This window comes from Babylonia areolata, chromosome 32 (genome assembly GCF_041734735.1).
Source record: "Babylonia areolata isolate BAREFJ2019XMU chromosome 32, ASM4173473v1, whole genome shotgun sequence".
Classification (NCBI taxonomy): Eukaryota; Metazoa; Mollusca; class Gastropoda; order Neogastropoda; family Buccinidae; genus Babylonia; species Babylonia areolata.
In genome coordinates this window covers 22,614,250-22,639,830 of record NC_134907.1, presented here as the reverse complement: position 1 = coordinate 22,639,830, position 25,581 = coordinate 22,614,250, and the positions used below count along the sequence as shown (strand labels likewise).

General features: G+C 40.6%; 1 protein-coding gene and 1 long non-coding RNA gene across 5 annotated transcripts in view; both read right to left on the bottom strand.

Annotated features, from left to right (window-relative positions):
* Positions 1-6,426: 6,426 nt before the first annotated feature.
* LOC143276739 (uncharacterized) lies at positions 6,427-8,032 on the bottom strand. The gene is made up of 2 exons (XR_013053612.1): positions 7,968-8,032; positions 6,427-7,927 (listed from the first exon to the last, which is right to left on the bottom strand). It is a non-coding gene; the product is annotated as an uncharacterized LOC143276739 (long non-coding RNA).
* A 2,523-nt stretch (positions 8,033-10,555) lies between these two features.
* LOC143276738 (protein lifeguard 2-like) overlaps positions 10,556-25,581 on the bottom strand; it is a 48,443-nt gene continuing 33,417 nt past the window's right edge. For all 4 annotated transcript variants that reach the window (XM_076581400.1, XM_076581401.1, XM_076581402.1 and 1 more), the window contains 8 exons: positions 21,298-21,354; positions 20,756-20,806; positions 19,160-19,199; positions 17,841-17,878; positions 17,270-17,357; positions 16,524-16,628; positions 14,492-14,539; positions 10,556-12,728 (listed from right to left, as the gene is read on the bottom strand). In XM_076581400.1, coding sequence (XP_076437515.1) covers positions 12,582-12,728; positions 14,492-14,539; positions 16,524-16,628; positions 17,270-17,357; positions 17,841-17,878; positions 19,160-19,199; positions 20,756-20,806; positions 21,298-21,354 — 574 coding nt within the window. In that variant the 3' untranslated portion in view covers positions 10,556-12,581. The remainder of the gene's footprint in view (positions 12,729-14,491; positions 14,540-16,523; positions 16,629-17,269; positions 17,358-17,840; positions 17,879-19,159; positions 19,200-20,755; positions 20,807-21,297; positions 21,355-25,581) is intronic.

Sequence of the window (25,581 nt, the reverse complement as noted above, 5' to 3'; positions counted from 1 at the left end):
GGTTTTTTTTCGGTGTGTGTGTAGGGGTGAGGGGGGAGATGTGGGGAGGCGGGGGGGTGTATGCGCAGTTCGGTCTTTTTGTTGTTTTTTCTAGTCAGTAATTCACTGGTCACCTGTCACTTCCCCCATTAAGACAATCAAACAAAAAACAAAAGAAAGAAAAAAACTTCAACTCGCCACCTTTCATTATTTCAAATAAAGTATTCTACACAGTATTCAACTGAAAAATTAAATCAAGGTGGTGACAATCAAATCATATAACAATTCCGTTGTCTTTAGTCCATCACAGCTGTTTCACTCATCAACAGTATCCAAATCTGCTGAAATAATGAGTGAGAGAATATATGTGTGAAGCTATGTCATGAATAAACATGAGCCTTCTTCTGACAGTGAAAGAATCCAGCGCTCCAGTCTCGCCATTCAGCCATCACACGTCATCAGATCGGTCATCACAGGAACAAACACCATCACACGTCATCAGATCAGTCAGCACAGGAACAAACACCACCACACGTCATCAGATCAGTCAGCACAGGAACAAACACCATCACACGTCATCAGATCAGTCATCACAGGAACAAACACCATCACACGTCATCAGATCAGTCAGCACAGGAACAAACACCATCACACGTCATCAGATCAGTCAGCACAGGAACAAACACCACCACAAAAGTCATCAGATCAGTCAGCACAGGAACAAACACCATCACACGTCATCAGATCAGTCAGCACAGGAACAAACACCACCACAAAAGTCATCAGATCAGTCAGCACAGGAACAAACACCATCACAAAAGTCATCAGATCAACTGACATTGTCTACAACAGACAATACAACAAACTGACATTGTTTACAACAGACAACACAACAAATTGACATTGATTAGAACAGACAACACAACAAACTGACATTGATTAGAACAGACAACACAACAAACTGACATTGATTAGAACAAACACAACAAACTGACATTGATTAGAACAGACATTACAACAAACTGACATTGATTAGAACAGACAACACAACAAACTGACATTGATTAGAACAGACAACACAACAAACTGACATTGATTAGAACAGACAACACAACAAACTGACATTGATTAGAACAGACAACACAACAAACTGACATTGATTAGAACAGACAATACAACAAACTGACATTGTCTACAACAGACAACACAACAAACTGACATTGATTAGAACAGACAATACAACAAACTGACATTGTTTAGAACAGACAACACAACAAACTGACATTGTCTACAACAGACAACACAACAAACTGACATTGATTAGAACAGACAACACAACAAACTGACATTGTTTAGAACAGACAATACAACAAACTGACATTGATTAGAACAGACAATACAACAAATTGACATTGTCTACAACAGACAACACAACAAACTGACATTGATTAGAACAGACAATACAACAAACTGACATTGATTAGAACAGACAACACAACAAATTGACATTGTCTACAACAGACAATACAACAAACTGACATTGTCTACAACAGACAACACAACAAACTGACATTGATTAGAACAGACAATACAACAAATTGACATTGTCTACAACAGACAACACAACAAACTGACATTGATTAGAACAGACAACACAACAAACTGACATTGTCTACAACAGACAACACAACAAACTGACATTGATTAGAACAGACAACACAACAAACTGACATTGTCTACAACAGACAATACAACAAACTGACATTGATTAGAACAGACATTACAACAAACTGACATTGATTAGAACAGACAACACAACAAACTGACATTGATTAGAACAGACAACACAACAAACTGACATTGATTAGAACAGACATTACAACAAACTGACATTGATTAGAACAGACAACACAACAAACTGACATTGATTAGAACAGACATTACAACAAACTGACATTGATTAGAACAGACAACACAACAAACTGACATTGTTTAGAACAGACAACACAACAAACTGACATTGATTAGAACAGACAATACAACAAACTGACATTGTTTAGAACAGACAACACAACAAACTGACATTGTCTACAACAGACAATACAACAAACTGACATTGATTAGAACAGACAACACAACAAACTGACATTGATTAGAACAGACAACACAACAAACTGACATTGATTAGAACAGACAACACAACAAACTGACATTGTCTACAACAGACAATACAACAAACTGACATTGATTAGAACAGACAACACAACAAACTGACATTGTCTACAACAGACAATACAACAAACTGACATTGATTAGAACAGACAACACAACAAACTGACATTGTCTACAACAGACAATACAACAAACTGACATTGTTTACAACAGACATTACAACAAACTGACATTGTTTACAACAGACAATACAACAAACTGACATTGATTAGAACAGACAATACAACAAACTGACATTGATTAGAACAGACAATACAACAAACTGACATTGTCTACAACAGACAACACAACAAACTGACATTGATTAGAACAGACAACACAACAAACTGACATTGTCTACAACAGACAATACAACAAACTGACATTGATTAGAACAGACAATACAACAAACTGACATTGTTTAGAACAGACAACACAACAAACTGACATTGTCTACAACAGACAACACAACAAACTGACATTGATTAGAACAGACAACACAACAAACTGACATTGATTAGAACAGACAACACAACAAACTGACATTGATTAGAACAGACAACACAACAAACTGACATTGTTTACAACAGACAATACAACAAACTGACATTGATTAGAACAGACAATACAACAAACTGACATTGTTTACAACAGACAATACAACAAACTGACATTGTTTACAACAGACAATACAACAAACTGACATTGTTTACAACAGACATTACAACAAACTGACATTGTTTACAACAGACAATACAACAGACATTGATTAGAACAGACAAACAAAAACGGAAAACACCAACAACAGACAGACAGTGATTAAAACAGACAATTACAGCTGAAAAAACAGCAAACAAAAAACAATTACTGCAACTGGAACAGACAAGTACGGACAGACAGACAAAACAAAAAGCTTTAAACACAAGGATGGAGAATAATACTAAAAACAAAACAAAGACAAAGAAACAACAACAAAAAACAAAAATAAAACACCCAAACTGAAAGCCTTAGTCAAACACAAAATCTTTAATGAACCAAACAAATATAATACATGACAACACAGCAACATTCAGAACCAATACATTGAACCCTTCACCAATAATAATAATGTGAAGAAACAGAATATAGATATTTTATTGGCTGAATAACTACATCAATTATTAAAAACACAGGAAGCAAACTGTATCTTAAAGACCAACGTGGGTCCTGGCCACAAAAACAAAAGAAAAGAAAAAAAATCCAAAACTTTCAACTTGGCTTTGAAATGACTTCATGATATCCAAATATCTGACATTTGACATTGTTGCTTTTTTAGTCCACACATCGCCGTATCAGGACTGCCCAATTATATCAACATCAATTATATCAACATCAAACCATGTTCCACACATAATAACTGTCACAGGTGTAAAAAGATTATGTGAAAAAACAAACACACACACAAAAAAAAACAACACCAACTGCAAAATACAATTCATGACATACTATCTTAATCATTAAATTAAGTGGAGTGATGGCCTAGAGGTAACGCGTCCGCCTAGGAAGCGAGAGAATCTGAGCGCGCTGGTTTGAATCGCGGTCCAGCCGCCGATATTTTCTCCCCCTCCACTAGACCTTGAGTGGTGGTCTGGACGCTAGTCATTCCAATGAGATAAACCGAGGTCCCGTGTGCAGCATGCACTTAGCGCACGTAAAAGAACCCATGTCAACAAAAGGGTTGTTCCTGGCAAAATTCTGTAGAAAAATCCACATCGATAGGAAAAACAATTAAAACTGCATGCAGGAAAAAATACAAAAAAAAATGGGTGGTGCTATAGTATAGCGACGCGCTCTCCCTGGGGAGAGCAGCCCGAATTTCACACAGAGAAATCTGTTGTGATAAAAAGAAATACAAATACCCCTGAAGATAAATAGGACAGTGCAGTTGACATCACACCTTTCGCTTGATTCTTCATCCCCAGATTACAAAAAAGTCATAAAAAGGATTTTTTTTTTTTTAAAACAACTTTGAAAACCAAACCAAAAAACAGATAAATAAAATGCCATACAGACAAATAATACTGCAGAAAGGGCAGCTAGTGCCCATCCCGGTATTTACAACCTCACCACAACACTACTCGAGCAAAACAGCACTGACAGTACGTCACAGACTTTGAAAAAGAGAAAAAGAAAGTGTCAAGACTTGCTGAAAAAAACAAAGGTAAAGGGGAATGCACTGCAGAAAAAAGACAGAAACATCAGACAACAGTGAAGGAAGAGAGAATATAAAAAAAGAAAGAAAAAAGGCAGAAACAATGAGAGCCAGAGAACACAGAAAATTTCTGGCACTGAATTTTCTGAAGGAGGGGATGCTATGTATTCTAAGAAGAGTGCCTGTGTATCCATGCATGGACATATACCCCTGAAAGATGAGATGACGGTGAAATCTTTGGCCCAATACACAAAATAAAATGACTTGTGAACTATATTTTGCCATCACATCGCATATATAAAATAACATCCAGCACATGCCTTTGTACACACCGTTCACAAAATACATCCACGAATGAAACATTTGAGCCAGAGAGCCACATGTTAAATGGCTAAAACATCACAATATAACACGAACATGACACGCAATGTATATGACTATATATTTACAACATTTAAAACACACTCCTCTCAATACCACAGGGCCTCCCTCCTCCTCCTTCCACCCTACTTCCCTCCCTTTACCTCTCTCCCTTCCTGCCCCTTCTCCATGACACATACAACACCACAGGGGGGGGCATGACACATACAACACCACAGGGGGGGACATGACACATACAACACCACAGGGGGGACATGACACATACAACACCACAGGGGGAAAAACATGACACATACAACACCACAGGGGGGGGGACATGACACATACAACACCACAGGGGGGGGGGACATGACACATACAACACCACAGGGGGGGGGGGGGACATGACACATACAACACCACAGGGGGGGGGGGGACATGACACATACAACACCACAGGGGGGGGGGGGGACATGACACATACAACACCACAGGGGGGGGGGGGACATGACACATACAACACCACAGGGGGGGGGGGGGACATGACACATACAACACCACAGGGGGGGGGGGGGGGGGGACATGACACATACAACACCACAGGGGGAAAAACATGACACATACAACACCACAGGGGGAAAAACATGACACATACAACACCACAGGGGGGGACATGACACATACAACACCACAGGGGGGGACATGACACATACAACACCACAGGGGGGGGGACATGACACATACAACACCACAGGGGGGGGGACATGACACATACAACACCACAGGGGGGGACATGACACATACAACACCACAGGGGGAAAAACATGACACATACAACACCACAGGGGGGGGGGACATGACACATACAACACCACAGGGGGAAAACATGACACATACAACACCACAGGGGGGGGGGACATGACACATACAACACCACAGGGGGGGGGGGGACATGACACATACAACACCACAGGGGGGGGGGACATGACACATACAACACCACAGGGGGGGGGGACATGACACATACAACACCACAGGGGGAAAACATGACACATACAACACCACAGGGGGGGGGGACATGACACATACAACACCACAGGGGGGGGGGGACATGACACATACAACACCACAGGGGGGGGGGACATGACACATACAACACCACAGGGGGGGGGGGACATGACACATACAACACCACAGGGGGAAAACATGACACATACAACACCACAGGGGGAAAACATGACACATACAACACCACAGGGGGGAAAAACATGACACATACAACACCACAGGGGGAAAACATGACACATACAACACCACAGGGGGGAAAAACATGACACATACAACACCACAGGGGGGAAAAACATGACACATACAACACCACAGGGGGGAAAACATGACACATACAACACCACAGGGGGGAAAACATGACACATACAACACCACAGGGGGGAAAAACATGACACATACAACACCACAGGGGGGAAAAACATGACACATACAACACCACAGGGGGAAAACATGACACATACAACACCACAGGGGGGGAAAACATGACACATACAACACCACAGGGGGGGACATGACACATACAACACCACAGGGGGGGGACATGACACATACAACACCACAGGGGGGGGACATGACACATACAACACCACAGGGGGGAAAAAACCAAACTTCAGAAATCCCCCTCCACTGTAATCCAGTTGTGTCCATTGACACTGCCTCACACCACAGGCCACAGAGCCAGGGGGGAGGGGCAGGGGGGCATTTCTCATCTTTCTTAGCAGCTGCTGAGTTTGCCTGGCGTTGAGAGTTCTCCTGAGTCAATGCTGAGTCAGACTTCCCATAATGCTTAACTCTAAACAAGCATAGCGCTCGTTTTTCCTGAGTCAATGCTGAGTCACACTTTATGCTATTCTTATAGCTCAGCAAACTTTGTGTTGCTTCCCTGTGTCAACACTGAGACAGACTTCCCATAATACTTAACGCTAAGCAAGCTTAGCCCTCGCTTTCCTGAGTCAAAGCCGAGTCAGACTTTTCACAATTCTTAGAACTGAATAAACTTAGCGCTGACTTTCCTGAGTCAACACTGAGTCAAGAATTCTTAATGCTAAGCAAACTTAGCAGTTGCTAAGATCTGCATGGTCAACTTAGCCCTGGACATTGTTGGAGATTTCCATTCATGCCCCCTCTTCCTCCTTCCTCCAACAAACGCGCATACACACAATTCCTTGCTCCATCTTACAAAAGATACATATATATATATATATACATATAAAAATATATATACATACATGACACCGCAAGAAATATTCAGTAAAACAATCTAATCTACCCCTCCCCCCCCAATCCATCCATTCCCCCACCTCCGCCCACTCCACCCCTCAACGCACACAACACAAAGACATCCCTGCAAGTAACACAGTGGCCCCTTCCACTTCCAATGTCTTTGATTAGAGATAAAACAAAATAATGAATGAATAAATACATAAGTAAATAAGTATCGTCCTTACTTCTGCATGCTGCAAGCGATGTTAAGGCCAAACAACAGCAGTTGAAAAAACAAAGAAGCATAACAAAAACAGAATAAAACAACAAAAACCCACACAATGAAACAATTATAAAAAAAAAAAGAAAAAGAAAAGAAACAGAGACCGCCATAAACTAAAGAACCAAAACAAAACAAAAAAAAAAACAAAAAAAAACAACAAAAAAACAGAGATCCCCAATCAGGAAGCTGATTTAAGATCAGGAATGATGATACACCAACAGTGAAGATGACACTATGAACCATCTGACCTTCCATTCTTGGTTACAGCTTCGAGTATTACACACGCTACCTAGTCAACAAGGTGATTACATTGTTATTAAAACATCATCATCATTGTCATCGTCGTTTACATTACCAAGACCCATGCATGAAACATTTCCCTTATCATCATCATCATCATCATCATCACCACCACCACCCTCCTCCTCCTCATAATCAGCAGCAGCATCACCATAATCATTATCATTGTCATCACCATCATCGTCATTATACTCTCACCCAGCAGGTCACCTAACAATCCTGTACAATCACCTCACCATCATCGTCATTATACTCTCACCCAGCAGGTCACCTAAAAATCCTGTACAATCACCTCACCATCATCGTCATTATACTCTCACCCAGCAGGTCACCTAACAATCATCGTCATTATACTCTCACCCAGCAGGTCACCTAACAATCCTGTACAATCACCTCACCATCATCGTCATTATACTCTCACCCAGCAGGTCACCTAACAATCATCGTCATTATACTCTCACCCAGCAGGTCACCTAACAATCCTGTACAATCACCTCACCATCATCGTCATTATACTCTCACCCAGCAGGTCACCTAACAATCCTGTACAATCACCTCACCATCATCGTCATTATACTCTCACCCAGCAGGTCACCTAAAAATCCTGTACAATCACCTGATACTGACACAACAACTGAGTTAAGGCGCTGGACTTTCAATCGGAGGGTAACACAGAAGATCAAATACACACGTTAAAGATCCTGTAATCCATGTCAGCATTAGGTGGGTTATGGAAACATGAATATACCCAGAATGAACACCCCTGAAAATGGAGTATGGCTGCCTACATGGCGGGGTAAATAAATATAAAACGGGTCATGCAAATAACATGTTACATGTCCGTATGAGTGTGTTTGTGTGCATGACTGAAACTCCATTGAATGACACAGAAAATGAATGAGTGCCCAATGGCAGTTGTCAGTAAGCTCTACCCAGGTAGGCAGCCTGTTGTGCAAATGACCCCATGTTTGTAAAGTGCTTACAGCTTGGTCAACAACAACCCAGGATAGGAGCTATATAAGTGTCTATATCATTCATCCATACTTTCCTGTGTTAGAAACTAAACCCTAAACTGCAATCATAAGGCGCACAAATGGTTCAGCAACATGAAACCCAGCTAAGTAAATGACACGAAATTGTCGCTTATAGTCCCAGTCCAAGACTGTATCCTGACTGCACATCGATAAACAACAAATCAAAAACACATATATCGAAACACCTGAAAATGCGATCTCATGCATTTTGACCCTTGTGTTTATCTGAACAGTCTGGATCGATTTATTCCTTCCTCCACTACTACCCACCCATGTTACAAGTTGGTCGGGTTGGTCAAAGACCAGTATTCGACATAGCAAGCACCCTCATTTCACAGTGAACATATGATACTGTCATCTAAAATCATCTCAGTAAATAGACGATAAATCAATGACCAACCCATGTAAATGTAAGTTCCACATCACATCACATCACATCACATCACATCTGGGAACAAGAAAGAGGGCAATCTCCCGAGAAATATTCTTATAAATTTTATACACTTTATTTTTCCTTTCCTTTTTTCCTCTTTTTATGTTTTTTACTCAATCCCCCAAAATATTTGTGAATTTTATACTCTTTTTTTCTTTCCTTCTTTCTTTTCTCATGTTTTAGATCTTTCACTCACTCCTGCAAAAATCCTTGATAATTTTATGTGCTTTTTCCCCCTTCTTTTCTCCTGTTTGGATCTCTCAATCACTCCTACAAACATCTTTGTTGATTTTATACGCTTTTTTCTCTATGCTTTTCTCCTGATTTAGAACTTTCACTCACTCCTTGATAAATCTTTGTCAATTTGACACACTTTTTAAAAAATAATTCTTTGCTTTTCTCCTGATTAAAAACCTTCACTCACTCCTTAATAAATCTAGGTCAATTTGACACACTTTCTTTCTTTCTTCTTTTGAAATTCTTTGCTTTTCTCCTGTTTTAGATCTTTCACTCACACCTGCAAAAAGCGGTGCTAATTTCATGTGTGCTTTTCCTATTACTTTTTCTCCTGATTTGCTACTTTCACTTTTTCTTCATTCCTTTTCTCTTGTTTTAGATCTTTCACTCACCCCTTAATAAATCTGTCAATATTACACATCTTATTTTTTCTTCTTTCCTTCCTCCTGTTGCAGAACTTTTCAATCGCTCTATTCCCACCACAGCTAAACAAAACAAAACAAAAAAAAGAAAAATTCTGACGGACAGCATGTGTGACCTTCATTCCATCAATGAACGCACATTGAAAACCAACCTCTGGCTGCGCTTTGAAAGATGAGACGGACAAGAAAAGGATGCCTCAGACTTTGCAGGTGTAAAAAGTACAGTGACACAGATCGGTCAAAAGATGTAAAAAGTATTGTGACACAGATAGGCACTTGTCACTGCTCAGGCACTTGTTGTGTCACGGTCATTACCACTCCAAGAATTCTGCTGCACTTTGTGTGTGTGTGTGTGTGTGTGTGTGTGTGTGTGTGTGTGTGTGTGTGTGTGTGTGTGTGTGTGTGTGTGTGTGTGTGTGTGTGTGTGTGTGTGGCAACAGTTAGGAAAAATTCTACAAAGAAAGCTTAAATTACACAAGAGCTAAATGAAAAAAAAAAAGAAACTGGAGAACCTGAGTGAACGAACATGTGACTATGTGGTGTATAACAGTGTGTGTGTGTGTGTGTGTGTGTGTGTGTGCGTGCACGCATATGTGCATATGTGTGGGTGTGAGTGTGTAGGATTGGGTGTGGGTGTGTATATGTGTGTGTCTGTCTGTGTTTTTCCCTATGTGTATCTGTGATGCATTGGCGCTCATAAATTATGTAGCCACATATCTGAGTAAATGTGCACGCCATACATGAACACAGAAATATGCGCAAGTGTGCAAAGTAACACTATGCATATAAAAGGAAAATAAAGAATGAAAAAATGCAACCATCAGAAATGTACAGCAACAGGCAAAAACAGCTTACTGAAAAAAAAAATAAATAAAAACTCTGAGATCTGAGGTCTGATCACTGTCAGGTCTAAGAAAATCACTGTCTCTGATAACTATCCTTCCACAATCCTTCAAGAAACAAAGTATGGAAACGACAGGTTTGATCACTGTCAGGTCTAAGAAAATCACTGTCTCTGATAACAATCCTTCAACAATCCTTCAAGAAACGTAAGTATGGAAACGACAGGTTTGATCACTGTCAGGTCTAAGAAAATCACTGTCTCTGATAACTATCCTTCCACAATCCTTCAAGAAACAAAGTATGGAAACGACAGGTTTGATCACTGTCAGGTCTAAGAAAATCACTGTCTCTGATAACAATCCTTCCACAATCCTTCAAGAAACAAAGTATGGAAACGACAGGTTTGATCACTGTCAGGTCTAAGAAAATCACTGTCTCTGATAACTATCCTTCCACAATCCTTCAAGAAACAAAGTATGGAAACGACAGGTTTGATCACTGTCAGGTCTAAGAAAATCACTGTCTCTGATAACAATCCTTCCACAATCCTTCAAGAAACAAAGTATGGAAACGACAGGTTTGATCACTGTCAGGTCTAAGAAAATCACTGTCTCTGATCCTTCAACAATCCTTCAAGAAATGAAAGTATGGAAACAAGAGAAGAAAAGAACTTTTTAAATATATATTTTAAAAAAGCAGTCTTGTAAGAAACACACAGTTTCTTGCAGAGAATACCTTCCAATGAAAACCAGTGACAAAATAATAAAGGAAAAAAATCATCTTCTCACAAAAAAATAACATGTATACAGACGGCAAAAATCGTTTTCTTCGTTAGAAAAAAATATATGTACACTTACTGACAGGAAAATAAAACATGAAATCAAGCTGGATGGTGTTCTACTATTGCTATATGTTTTGGATATCCAGCTCAACCTTATTGTTAAAAAAAAGGGAAACCCAACTGAAAAAAAAACAAAAAAAAACAAAACAAGTAGTGTGTGTGTGTGTGTGTGTGTGTGTGTGTGTGTGTGTGTGTGTGTGTGTGTGTGTGTGTGTGTGGTATGTGCATGTGCATGTGCATGCGCACGCTTGTGCATGCACACACATGTACATGCATGTATGTGTCATGTGTTCATATGAACTTGCAAAAACCAAATTCCTTATGACATCAGTCCAAACAATTTCTCTGCATTTCTATGGGAAAAAAATCAGCAAACAAAAATCCTGCAATAAAAAAGAATAACAACAACAAAAACAAAAAAAAACAAAAAACAGCAACAACAAAGCTGAAAGACTTTTTGTGCACAAAATGAAACATACAGTAAAAAAAAAAAAAAAAAAAAGTTATTACAAAGACTCACATTGTGTGTAAACACACACATGAGCAAAAAAAGTTTTAAAAAAATTAGGGGGAAAAAAACAAAAACAAACAAACCAGAAATCAAGTTCCTACAATGAAATCACCCAATAACTGAGGGTGTTAATGTGTGTGCGCGCGTGTGCGTGTGAGTTATAAAGTGTGTGTGTGTGTGTTTAAGTGTGTATGTCTACATGTGGCTGCATGTGTCTGTGTAAGTGTGTGTGTGTGCGCGTGCGTGTGTGTGTGTGTGTGTGTGTGTGTGTGTGTGTGTTTTAAAGTGTGTGTGTGTGTGTGTGTTTAAGTGTGTATGTCTACATGTGGCTGCATGTGTCTGTGTATGTGTGGGTGTGTGTATCTGAGGGTTTTAATGTGTGTGTGTGTGTGTGTGTGTGTGTGTGCGCGTGCGTGTGTGTGTGCATGTGCGTGTGCGTGTGTGAGTTTTAAAGTTTGTGTGTGTGTGTTTAAGTGTGTATGTCTACATGTGGCTGCATGTGTCTGTGTATGTGTGGGTGTGTGTATAATCTGTGGAAAACATCTGCCCCTCTGCCAGCCCTCCAACAGTAACAGTACACCCATTCCTTCCTCCGGAACAACAACCAGCAAGAAAACAACCTGACGAAGGAGAACGTCAATCTGACCGCCCCGAGGTCTTCTGGTCTAGTTGCTCTTGCCGAAGAGGGCCAGGAGGTAGAGGAAGATGTAGACGACGTCGATGTACAGCTGGAGAGCGCCGTAGATGTACTCCTCAGGGGACAGCTCAATCTTCTTCCCCCCCATGATCATCTGGGTGTCGTAGATCAGGAACTGAAAACCAGACAGCTGTTTTTCTCTCTCTCTTTCCAAAGACCAGTTGTCTATTCCTCTCTCTCTCTATCAGAAGCTATGAAGATAAGGCAGAAAGCACAAACCAGTTGTCTATTCCTCTCTCTCTCTCTCTCTCTCTCTATCAGAAGCTATGAAGATAAGGCAGAAAGCACAAACCAGTTGTCTATTCCTCTCTCTCTCTCTCTCTCTCTCTATCAGAAGCTATGAAGATAAGGCAGAAAGCACAAACCAGTTGTCTATTCCTCTCTCTCTCTCTCTCTCTCTCTCTCTCTATCAGAAGCTATGAAGATAAGGCAGAAAGCACAAACCAGTTGTCTATTCCTCTCTCTCTCTCTCTCTCTATCAGAAGCTATGAAGATAAGGCAGAAAGCACAAACCAGTTGTCTATTCCTCTCTCTCTCTCTCTCTCTCTCTCTCTCTCTATCAGAAGCTATGAAGATAAGGCAGAAAGCACAAACCAGTTGTCTATTCCTCTCTCTCTCTCTCTCTCTATCAGAAGCTATGAAGATAAGGCAGAAAGCACAAACCAGTTGTCTATTCCTCTCTCTCTCTCTCTATCAGAAGCTATGAAGATAAGGCAGAAAGCACAAACCAGTTGTCTATTCCTCTCTCTCTCTCTCTCTTTTATATCAGAAGCTATGAAGATAAGGCAGAAAGCACAAACCAGTTGTCTATTCCTCTCTCTCTCTCTCTCTCTCTCTCTGTGTCAGAAGCTATGAAGATAAGGCAAAAAGCACAAACCAGTTGTCTATTCCTCTCTCTCTCTCTCTATCAGAAGCTATGAAGATAAGGCAGAAAGCACAAACCAGTTGTCTATTCCTCTCTCTCTCTCTCTCTCTCTTTTATTTATCAGAAGCTATGAAGATAAGGCAAAAAGCACAAACCAGTTGTCTATTCCTCTCTCTCTCTCTCTCTCTGTGTCAGAAGCTATGAAGATAAGGCAAAAAGCACAAACCAGCTGTCTATTCCCCCCTCTCTCTCTCTCTAAAAGCACAAACCAGTTGTCTATTCCCCCCTCTCTCTCTCTATCAGAATCTATAAAGATACGGCAAAAAGCACAAACCAGTTGTCTATTCCTCTCTCTCTCTCTATCAGAAGCTATGAAGATACGGCAAAAAGCACAAACCAGTTGTCTATTCCTCTCTCTCTCTCTTATATCAGAAGCTATAAAGATAATGCAGAAAGCACCACAAGCATAACTTTGTGGTCAGATTGGTTTAACAATTTTCTTCTGTAGCCAGTGTTGGAATATGTTGCATGGTGCACTGATAGATGAATGAACGAAGTTATTATGTGTTGGTTGGCCTGTTGGTTAATGTCTTTTTTTTCTCTTTTTTTTTCTTCAAAGAAGGAACTTTTGTTTTGTTTCATTATTAATTTTGCTTTCACCATTTCCTTCGTTTATCATAATGGTTTGTTATGAATTGAAAGTATGCTGATGCATTCACCCATGTCAAAAGGACCTCATGGCCAATGACATTAAATGTCAAAGCGTCTCTCTCTCCAAAACAGCCCCCCCCCCCCTCACCACCCCACCTCCCACAAGTCTTTTCTTTCTCATATCTACCTTCCCCAACACCCACCGTTTCCATAACTAACAACGGTGTCAACACCCACTCATGCCACCCCCCCACCCCCCCTGAAGCAGTTGTGAAAGCAGATATGCTGCAATAAAAACAAAAACTACGGTCACAAAAAGGCCTTCATGTCACTGAAAACAAAGAAAGAAACAAACCACTCACCAGTGCAAACACCAACGCTCCAAGACCAGCGTACACACAGTTCAGAATCTGCAACATTGTATTGTATTGTAATTGTATTACACCATACCGTAAGTGTATTGTATTGTATTGTAATTGTACTGTACAGTATTGCAACGTAACTGGATTGTAATTCTATTGTACTTTATTGCACTGTATTGTATTGCACTGTATTATAATTGTATTGCCCTGTATTGTATTGCATTGTATTATAATTGTATTGCATTGTATTTATATTATACTGTATTGTAACTGTATTGCACTGCACTGTACTGTATTATTATTGCATACAATTGTATGGCATTGTATTTATATTATACTGTATTGTAACTGTATTGCACTGCACTGTACTGTATTATTATTGCATACAATTGTATTGCATTGTATTGTACTGTATTGTACTGTATTTGTATTGTACTGTTATTGTAATCGTATTGTGTTGCATTTGTTTTGCATTGTAATTGTATTTGTATTGTAATATGCTGTAGTTTTGTAATTGTATTGTAATCTATTGCACTACATTGCATTGTATTCATTTGTATTTTATTGCAATGCATTATATTGTAACTGTATTGTATTTGTATTGTAATAGTATTGTATTTCTAATTGTATTGTATTGCACTGTACTGTACTAACTGTACTGTGCTGTGCTGTACTGTGTTGTGTAGTGTACTGTACTGTCGGGTAGTTTTAGTTTATTGTAGTTTTAGTTTAGTATAGTGTAGTGCAGTGTCATGTAGTTTTAGTGTGGTGTAGTAGAGTGTAGTGCAGTGCAGCACAGCGTAGCTTAGTGTAGTGTAGTTTAGTGTAGTGTAGCATAGTGTAGTTTAGTGAAGTGTAGTGTGTACACTTGTTTGATGTTTATTATTGCGCTAGTGTGCTGCCGCTTGCTTTCTATTCCAATAGACGGCAGCAGGTGATCATGTCTGTGTCTGGGGTTAGGCGCTAGATATATTCTTCTCTTCTTCTTCTTTGTTCGCCGGCTGCAACTCCCAGGTTCACTTGTATATACACGAGTGGGCTTTTATGTGTATGGCCATTTTTACCTCGCCATGTAGGCAGCCATACTCCATTTTCAGGGGTGTGCATGCTGGGTATGTTCTTGTTTCCATAGCTCACTGAACACGGACACAGAGTACAAGATCTTAACTCTTTCCGGACGAAGGAATGCTCACGCATTCCTACACAAAACGTATTCAGATTCGGACGAAGGAATGGAATAGCATTCTCCGAAAGTAAAATTCCATCATGCGCTGTACACGTGATTTTGTGATTAGCCAAGCAGAGTGCACTATTCTGGGTCACTCCACAATCGAATGGTATGATTGGTCAGCCTGGGATGTGTGGCCCGTCTCACACACACGCTGACAAAGTCACTGACCGGTCGTCTGCTCGCGTGCCAGCCTGTTAGCAAAGCGGGCTCTTCTCAGAATGTTGTGAAGCGAACAAGGCAGTGACGGCAACGTTTTAGGGTTGCCGAAGTACTTGAAATGCTACAAACTGAAGGGTCGGACATTGAAGAGGTGGATGATGACGAAGAAGAAAGCGAATTAAATGCAGAAAGCGAGCATGGGTATGGTGATTCGGGGTGAAAAATTGGCAGTATTTTCTATATATGGCAAAACTGTAAAAATAAGATCAGAAATTTGATTTTTTTTTATTTGTAATAGCTCAACACGTAATAAACCAGTTCTGAAAGTTTCATTTTCTTACACAGTATTTTGTATTTTTGGTAATTTTTTTTCCAAACCCTTTCAAATGGGCCGTATGTGGGGAAAAGCAAGGAAGAAAACTTGTCGTCCTGAGTGAGTTAAACTGCATATTTCATCTCCTGCTTGAGTATACAAATGAAGGGGGTGCAGGCACAAGCAGGTCTGCACTTACACTGACATGGGAGATCGGGAAAAATCTCCACCATTTACCCACCAGGCGCCATTACTGAGATTTGAACCCGGGACCCTCAGACTGAAAGTCCAGCTAGGTATTTATAAATATCCATGTCATCAGCACTCACGTGGTTGTAGCCCCAGATGTAGTATGTGATGAGACAGGCCCAGCCAAAGAAGAAGAGGACCATGAGGAGAGCGAACAGCAGGCCGGAGCACATGGTGAAGTCAATCTGTGTACACACACACACACAGACAGTGTTAAGGGCAGGAATGCACATCCACATGCATGCGGACACACACACACACACGCACAAGCACACACACACACACTCACTATATATCAAAGGCAGGCATGCACATTCACACACATACACACACACACACCCTCACACACATCCACATACACCAACACTACCCACACACACACACACACACCCCACCCCCACACACCCACACCCACAGATACCTTGGTCTGAATGGCAAAGATAGAACTGGAAACACACACACACACACACACACACACCCCACACACCCACACACGTTCACAGATACCTACCTTGGTCTAAATGGCGAAGACAGAAATGGAGACACACACACACACACACACACATCTACACACATACACACCGCACCCACCCACACACGTTCACAGACCCTGGTCTGAATGGCGAAGACAGAAATGGAGATGCACACCCACACAACCACCCCCACCCCCCACCCACACAAAAACACCAACACACGCATATACACCACCAGCACCCCTACCACCCACATACACACACAAACGACACACCTACACTCATACACACACACACCTACAGTACACACACACACACACCACCCACCCACACACACACACCCAGATACTTACCTTGGTCTGAATGGCGAAGATAGAAATGGAGATGCACACAGCTGCCGTGATGCCCGCCGCCAACAACACGATCTCCGTGTCATGGAAACTGGAAAGTAACCATGTCTTGTATCTGTCTGTGTGTGTCTGTGTGTTCCTGCGCACGTGTATGTGTTGTATGTGTGTGTCTGTGTGTTTGCCTGTGTGTCTGTCTGTGTAAGTGTGTGTGTTTGTGTGTTCCGGTGCATGTGTGTCTGCGTATGTCTGTGTTCCTGTGTATGTGTGTGTGTCTGTGTGTGTGTGTTTGGGAGAAACAGAGAGACAGCGAGCGAGAGAAAGTGAGAAAGAGAAAGAGAGTGTGTGTGTATGTGTCTAAGAGAGAGACAGATATACAGAGTGTGTGGTGTCTGTGTGTGTGTGTGTGTGTGAGTGTGTACATGTCTGTCTGCGTGTATGTATGCGTGTGTGTGTCTGTGTGTGTGTGTGTCTGTGTGTGTGTGTGTGTGTCTATCTGTCTGTATATATGTATATAACTGAACAAAAAGTTTTTTAAAAAATCAGATAAAACTTTAAAACTGGTATAGCATCTTACCTGCTGATGGTGCCGGTCATGTAAGAGAAAGCCACAGTCTGCACACACACGTACGTCATCACTAACACAGTACAGGGGGTTTTGATGGTGGGGTGTGCAGGCCTACTTTGGGGCGGATTTTCCTTGGGGTTCCCTGATTATTTTCAGCGAGAACTGCATACGCATGTGTGTCTCCCGTTTCCTTTTTTTTTTTCTCCAGGTCACCAAAAGGCTAAAATTTCATCGTGGAAACTGCTGTTCTAACAAAAGGATTTTGAACATTATCAGTGACTATTTTTGCAAGTTTACAAACTATATTTGATTTCATAATAACATGCATTGTATGCTTTAGTCTTCTATCTTTACTTTGAGTGTGTTTCTTGTCATGTCCCTGCCGTTATGTATTCAAACTGATCCATTTATAAACTATGCTGAAATAAATAAAATAAATAAAAATATTTATTTTTTTTATCATAATTATTTATTTATTTATTTATTTATGTAAGCAAGCTTATCTATTATTTATTCACCTTTTTTTTCCTCTCTTTTTTTCTCAAGGCCTGACTAAGCGTGTTGGGTTACGCTGCTGGTCAGGCATCTGCTTGGCAGACGTGGTGTAGCGTATATGGATTTGTCCGAATGCAGTGACGCCTCCTTGAGCTACTGAAACTGAAACTGAAACTGTCCCAACTATGGCAGTGCAAACTCTGAGAAGCCAGTAGCAGTGGTGGGCTGCCCACATGTCGTCTTATGACCTACTTCTCACTCTGCGAGCGACGAAAAGTCCACCACCAAAGCTGGCTGCACCCCCTCCCTGATGCTATCATCAACGGTCATCATTGATGGTGTTATCATCATCATTAGTACTATTTTTCATTATCATCATCATCATTACTATCATTATTATTACTGTCATCATTACGAATTATTACTGTTGTTATTATTACTGTGATCATTATATCATTTCTTATTCTTGCTGTTATCATTATTTTTGCTATCATTACCATTTACTCATTTATTTATTTATTTCTATTATTATTATTATTATTATTATTATCATCACTATTATCATTATTGGTTATTATCATTATTTTTCTAACAAAACCCCTCCAATATGATAACAATCATTTCTGTTGTTGTTACTTTTATAATTTTTATTTTTACTGTTACTACTACTACTACTACTACTATTACTACCATTTGCTTTGTTATTAGTAATATTATAATGATAAAAACAACAATACCAATAACTGTAGTTATTACCATTAATACTATTATTATCATTGTTCTTCTTGTTAATATTACCCCCCCCCCCCCCAACCATCAATCTCAATACTCACAAAGACGCCAAGACAGATGAAGTTGCCAGGATAGTTTCGCCTGCACATCAAATATAAATAGTTACACTGCAAAGATGACCATCAAATAAAATATTCATGATCAGTGAAGAAAAGTTTGTGACGCAGTACATGAGTCTGAATGAGGAATATCATTTCTAAAACACATTGCTCACCTTCAAGTGCTACGCTACAATTCTGCTATACTACTGCCGTATTATTTCAAAACACATCATTTTCACGGCTACGCTACAATTCTGCTATACTACTGCCGTATTATTTCAAAACACATTATTTTCACGGCTACGCTACAATTCTGCTATACTACTGCCGTATCATTTCAAAACACATTATTTTCACTGCTACGCTGCAATACTGCTCTACTTTTACTGTATTATTTCAAAACACGTAATTGTCAGCACTATGGAATGCAACAATACTGCGATACTAACACTGTATTATTTCAAAACACAATATTTTCAGTGCTTCACTGCAACAGTGCAGTATTGTTATACTATCACTGTATTATTTGAAAACACGTCATTTTCATGCTACGCTACAATACTGCTATACTGCCACTGTATTATTTCAAAACACGTCATTTTCATGCTACGCTATAATACTGCTATACTATCAATGTATTTTTTCAAAACACGTTATTGTCAGTGCCATAGTATGCTACAATACTGCTATACTATCACTGTATTATTTCAAAACACATTATTTTCAGCGTAAAGCTATAATACTGCTTTACTATCACCATACTATTTCAAAATACTTTATTTTCAGTGCTGTGGTATGCTACAATACTGCTCTACTATTAATGGTTCCAAAATCTGCAGCAAAAATAAAAACAAAACAAGAGAGGCAAGGGCTTCAAGACTCACTTGTGATACACTTTAAAAAAAAAAATCCAAGCTTTTTATGTATTGAGTATAATTTCAAAATGTAATGTTTAAGATGAGAAAGATCAGTTTAAAGCAAATTAACTCCCCTAGCATTAATTACAGAGTAATTTCCCTTTTTTACCATCTACACCAAAACGTTTGCAAAATAAATAAAACTTCCATGCTTAGCAAAAGAAGTTCCTGTTTGAACAAAAAATGATAATAATGACTCCTCTTGTTGTTGGGTCAGAATATCAGATCAAAGTGCCAAGTTTAGAGAATACAAAAAATATAAATATAACAGTAAATGCAGTTTGCATATAATTAGGCTTCTTTTTTTTTTTTTTTTTGTGCCCATCCCAGAGGTGCAATATTGTTTTAAACAGGATGACTGGAAAGAACTGTATTTTTCCTATTTTTATGCCTAATTTGGTGTCAACTGACAAAGTATTTGCAGAGAAAATGTCAATGTTAAAGTTTACCACAGATACACAGACACACACACACACAGACAACCGAACACCGGGTTAAAACATAGACTCACTTTGTTTACACAAGTGAGTCAATTAAGGAAAAGAAAAAAAATGATAGAAACTAATAAAAATAAATAAACAAATAAATAAAAATGAAATAAAACAATTAAAAAAATAAATAAATAAAAAGGTTTCAGAGGTAAAAGATCCCATGGCAGTTAAGAACAAGGGGTATATACCTGACACTGGGACAGCAGACCAGCACTATGTACGTGATCAGGAAAGTGACACTGGAAACAGAATTTTTTTTTTTAAGTAATCACTATACACAGGGATGAGAAAAAAGAAAATAGCTTTGACATCACACACACAGACGCATTCAGGCGCACACTCACACACACACACACACACAGAGGCACACACATACACATGCAAGCACGTGTGCACGCGCGCACACACACAGAGAGGCACACACACACATATGCAAGCACATGCGCACGCATGCATACACACACACAGGCTCTGGAAATAAAAGAGAAAAGAAAAAATCCAACTGACTAAGCCGCTATGTAGAACTCCACACACACACACACACACACACACAAAGTTGTTCTATAAACAGAAGAAAAGACACAAAAAATCCAACTGACTAGGCTGCAATGTAGAAATACACACACACAAACACTCACAAACACACACATGCACACACACACACACACACACACACACACACAAAGAGGCTCTATAAACAGAAGAAAAGACAAACAAAAATCCTACTGACTAGGCCGCAATGTAGAACCACAGACCATCGTTTTGCACCCAGTCTTTAACTGGTTCCCTGCCACAAAAAACATCAACACATGACAACCACAGACCATCAGTTTGCACCCAGTCTTTAACTGGTTCCCTGCCACAAAAAACATCAACACATGACAACCACAGATCATCACACAGTCTTTTACTGGTTCCCTGCCACAAAAAACATCAACACATGACAACCACAGACCATCAGTTTGCACCCAGTCTTTCACTGGTTCCCTGCCACAAAAAACATCTTTTTCTTCTTCTGCGTTCACTCATATGCACACGAGTGGGCTTTTACGTGTATGACCGTTTTTACCCCGCCATGTAGGCAGCCATACTCCGTTTTCGGGGGTGTGCATGCTGGGTATGTTCTTTTTTCCATACCCCACCGAACACTGACATGGATTACAGGATCTTTAACGTGCGTATTTGATCTTCTGCTTGCATATGCACACGAAGGGGGTTCAGGCACTAGCAGGTCTGCACATATGTTGACCTGGGAGATTGTAAAAATCTCCACCCTTTACCCACCAGGCGCCGTCACTGTGATTTGAACCCGGGACCCTCAGATTGACAGTCCAATGCTTTAACCACTCGGCTATTGCGCCCGTCACAAAAAACATCAACATATGACAACCACAGATCATCAGTTTACACCCAGTCTTTAACTGGTTCCCTGCCACAAAAAACATCAACACATGACAACCACAGATCATCAGTTTACACCCAGTCTTTAACTGGTTTCTTGCCACAAAAAACATCAACACATGACAACCACAGACCATCAGTTTACACCCAGTCTTTAACTGGTTTATTGCCACAAAAAACATCAACACATGACCACAGATCATCAATTTACACCCAGTCTTTAACTGGTTTCTTGCCACAAAAAACATCAACACATGACCACAGATCATCACAGTCTTTAACTGGTTCCCTGCCACAAAAAACATCAACACATGACAACCACAGATCATCACACAGTCTTTAACTGGTTCCCTGCCACAAAAAACATCAACACATGACAACCACAGACCATCAGTTTACACCCAGTCTTTAACTGGTTCCCTGCCACAAAAAACATCAACACATGACAACCACAGACCATCACACAGTCTTTAACTGGTTCCCTGCCACAAAAAACATCAACACATGACAACCACAGACCATCAGTTTACACACAGTCTTTCACTGGTTCCCTGCCACAAAAAACATCAACACATGACAACCACAGATCATCACACAGTCTTTCACTGGTTCCCTGCCACAAAAAACATCAACACATGACAACCACAGATCATCACACAGTCTTTCACTGGTTCCCTGCCACAAAAAACATCAACACATGACAACCACAGACCATCACACAGTCTTTAACTGGTTCCCTGCCACAAAAAACATCAACACATGACAACCACAGACCATCAGTTTACACCCAGTCTTTAACTGGTTTCCTGCCACAAAAAACATCAACACATGACAACCACAGATCATCACACAGTCTTTAACTGGTTCCCTGCCACAAAAAACATCAACACATGACAACCACAGATCATCACACAGTCTTTAACTGGTTCCCTGCCACAAAAAACATCAACACATGACAACCACAGACCATCAGTTTACACCCAGTCTTTAACTGGTTCCCTGCCACAAAAAACACCAACACATGACAACCACAGACCATCAGTTTACACCCAGTCTTTTACTGGTTCCCTGCCACAAAAAACATCAACACATGACAACCACAGACCATCACACAGTCTTTAACTGGTTCCCTGCCACAAAAAACATCAACACATGACAACCAGGGACAGAGGAACATCAACCAGAAAAGAAACTAAAGATATCAATATTATCATCATTATTATTACTAGTATATCATTATCATCATCATTTTTTTCATATTATTATTATCATTACTGATGATATTCATCCTTCGGATACGACGATGATCATGGCTTCAAATATCAGATGGAAGATCGGTGACTGTGGGTCTGGAGGTGACTGATGAGGCCAACCTGGGCCCTGAAGGCTTCCCCACATGTGGGACACAACAGAGTGGGTGCTGTCATGGCAGTGGATGCTGCTCGGGCCTTGCGCACAGGACACTGGTTGTGCTTCAGTGATGCGCCTGGCTTCAGCTGCACAGGCTTCTGTTGTGATCTTGCTGCACCAAGCTGGATAGTCCACAGCAAGCGTCTACAACGTGTTGATATCAACACCCAGGTCTTTAAAGGACACTTTGAGGCAGTCTGTGTAGCGTTTCTCCTGCCCTCCAACAGAGCGCTTCCCCTGACAAAAGTTCTCCTTATAGCAGCTGCTTAGGCAGTCAACGGTCTGCTATTCCTACCACATGTCCAGCCCACCTGACTTGGGCTTTCTGCAGGAGGGTGTAGACGTTGCAGAGGCCAGCTGGTTCCAGGACTTCCGTGTCAGGGACTTTGTCCTCCCACCTGATGTGAAGGAGTGTGCAAAGACAGCTCAGGTGGAAGCGACTGAGCTGTTTGGTGGTCTGCTGTAGACAGTCCAGGTCTCGCTGGCGTGAAGGAGGGTGGTAAGGACCACTAGTTGAGTGATGGCCTAGAGGTAACGCGTCCGCCTAGGAAGCGAGAGAGAATCTGAGCGCGCTGGTTCGAATCACGGCTCAGCCGCCGATATTTTCTCCCCCTCCACTAGACCTTGAGTGGTGGTCTGGACGCTAGTCATTCGGAAGAGATGATAAACCGAGGTCCCATGTGCAGCATGCATTTAGCGCACGTAAAAGAACCCACGGCAACAAAAGGGTTGTTCCTGGCAAAATTCTGTAGAAAAATCCACTTCGATAGGAAAAACAAATAAAACTGCACGCAGGAAAAAATTTTAGAAAATGGGTGGCGCTGTAGAATAGCGACACGCTCTCCCTGGGGAGAGAAGCCCGAATTTCACACAGAGAAATCTGTTGTGATAAAAAGAAATACAAATACAAACAGTAGACAATCAGCTTGATGGTAGCACTGAGTACTCTTCGCTCCCAGAAATTATCATGGAGTCTTCCAAAGGCAGTGCTGGCTTTGGTGATCCTGTTGTTGACCTCAGTGTCAATGTTCACTGCATGAGCGAGCGTGCTGCCCTGGAAGGTGAAGCTGTTGACTGCCTGAGGGTTCTGCCCCTTGACTGTGATGCATGGCTCCTGGTATGACTTTCCTGGGGCAGGCTGGTACATAACTTCTGTCTTTTTGGTGCTGATGGTGAGACTGAAGTCACAGGTCTGTGAGCAGCAGTTCATTTCACACTGCATCTTCTGCTCTGTGCTGGCATTGAGTGCGCAGTCATCAGCTAACAAGAAGTCTCTGATGGCATTCTCTTTCACCTTTGTATCAGCCTACAGGCACCTGAAGTTGAACAACAAGAAGTCTCTGATGACAGTCTCTTTCACCTGTGCAACAGCCTACAGGCGCCTGAAGCTGAACAACAAGAAGTCTCTGATGGCAGTCTCTTTCACCTTTGTAACAGTCTACAGGCGCCTGAAGTTGAACAAGAAGAAGTCTCTGACGGCATTCTCTTTCACCTTTGTAACAGCCTACAGGCGCCTGAAGTTAAACAATCTGCCATCAGTCCTGTACTTGACATGGATTCCTTCTTCACAATCATTATTACTACTACCATCATCATCATTTATTATTATTATCATCAACATCATTGTCATTTATCATTATTCTTCTTAGTAGTAGCAGTAGTTGTAGTAGTAGTAGCAGAAGTAGTAGTAGTAGTATCATTTATAATGATTATCATTATCATTATTATCATCATCATGAACTGATTTATCATTTTATTATTATTGTTATCATCAATATTATCATCATCATTATCATTACTATTATCATCATGATCATCATCATCATTACTATTTTTATTACATTATTTTCATTACTATCATTATCAATAATACTTATATAGCACCTATCCTCAGTGACAGTCAGAGACCAAGCTCTAAGTGCTTTACAAACAGAGTGATTTGCACAACAGACTGATCTACAGGGTACAGTCCACTGACAGCTGCCTTTAGCTTTGGCGCTCATCGTCCATTTCCCGTCATTCATTCAGGCTTCAATCACACAAACACACACACACACACACAAGCATATCACAGTGGAGGAACAACAATCTGAGCCGTGGGTTCTTTAACGTGTGCTAAAGTGCCTGCTGCACAGGGTCCTTGGTTTATCGTCTCATCCAAACGAGTAACGTCCAGACCAGCACTCAAGGTCCAGCCAGGAAG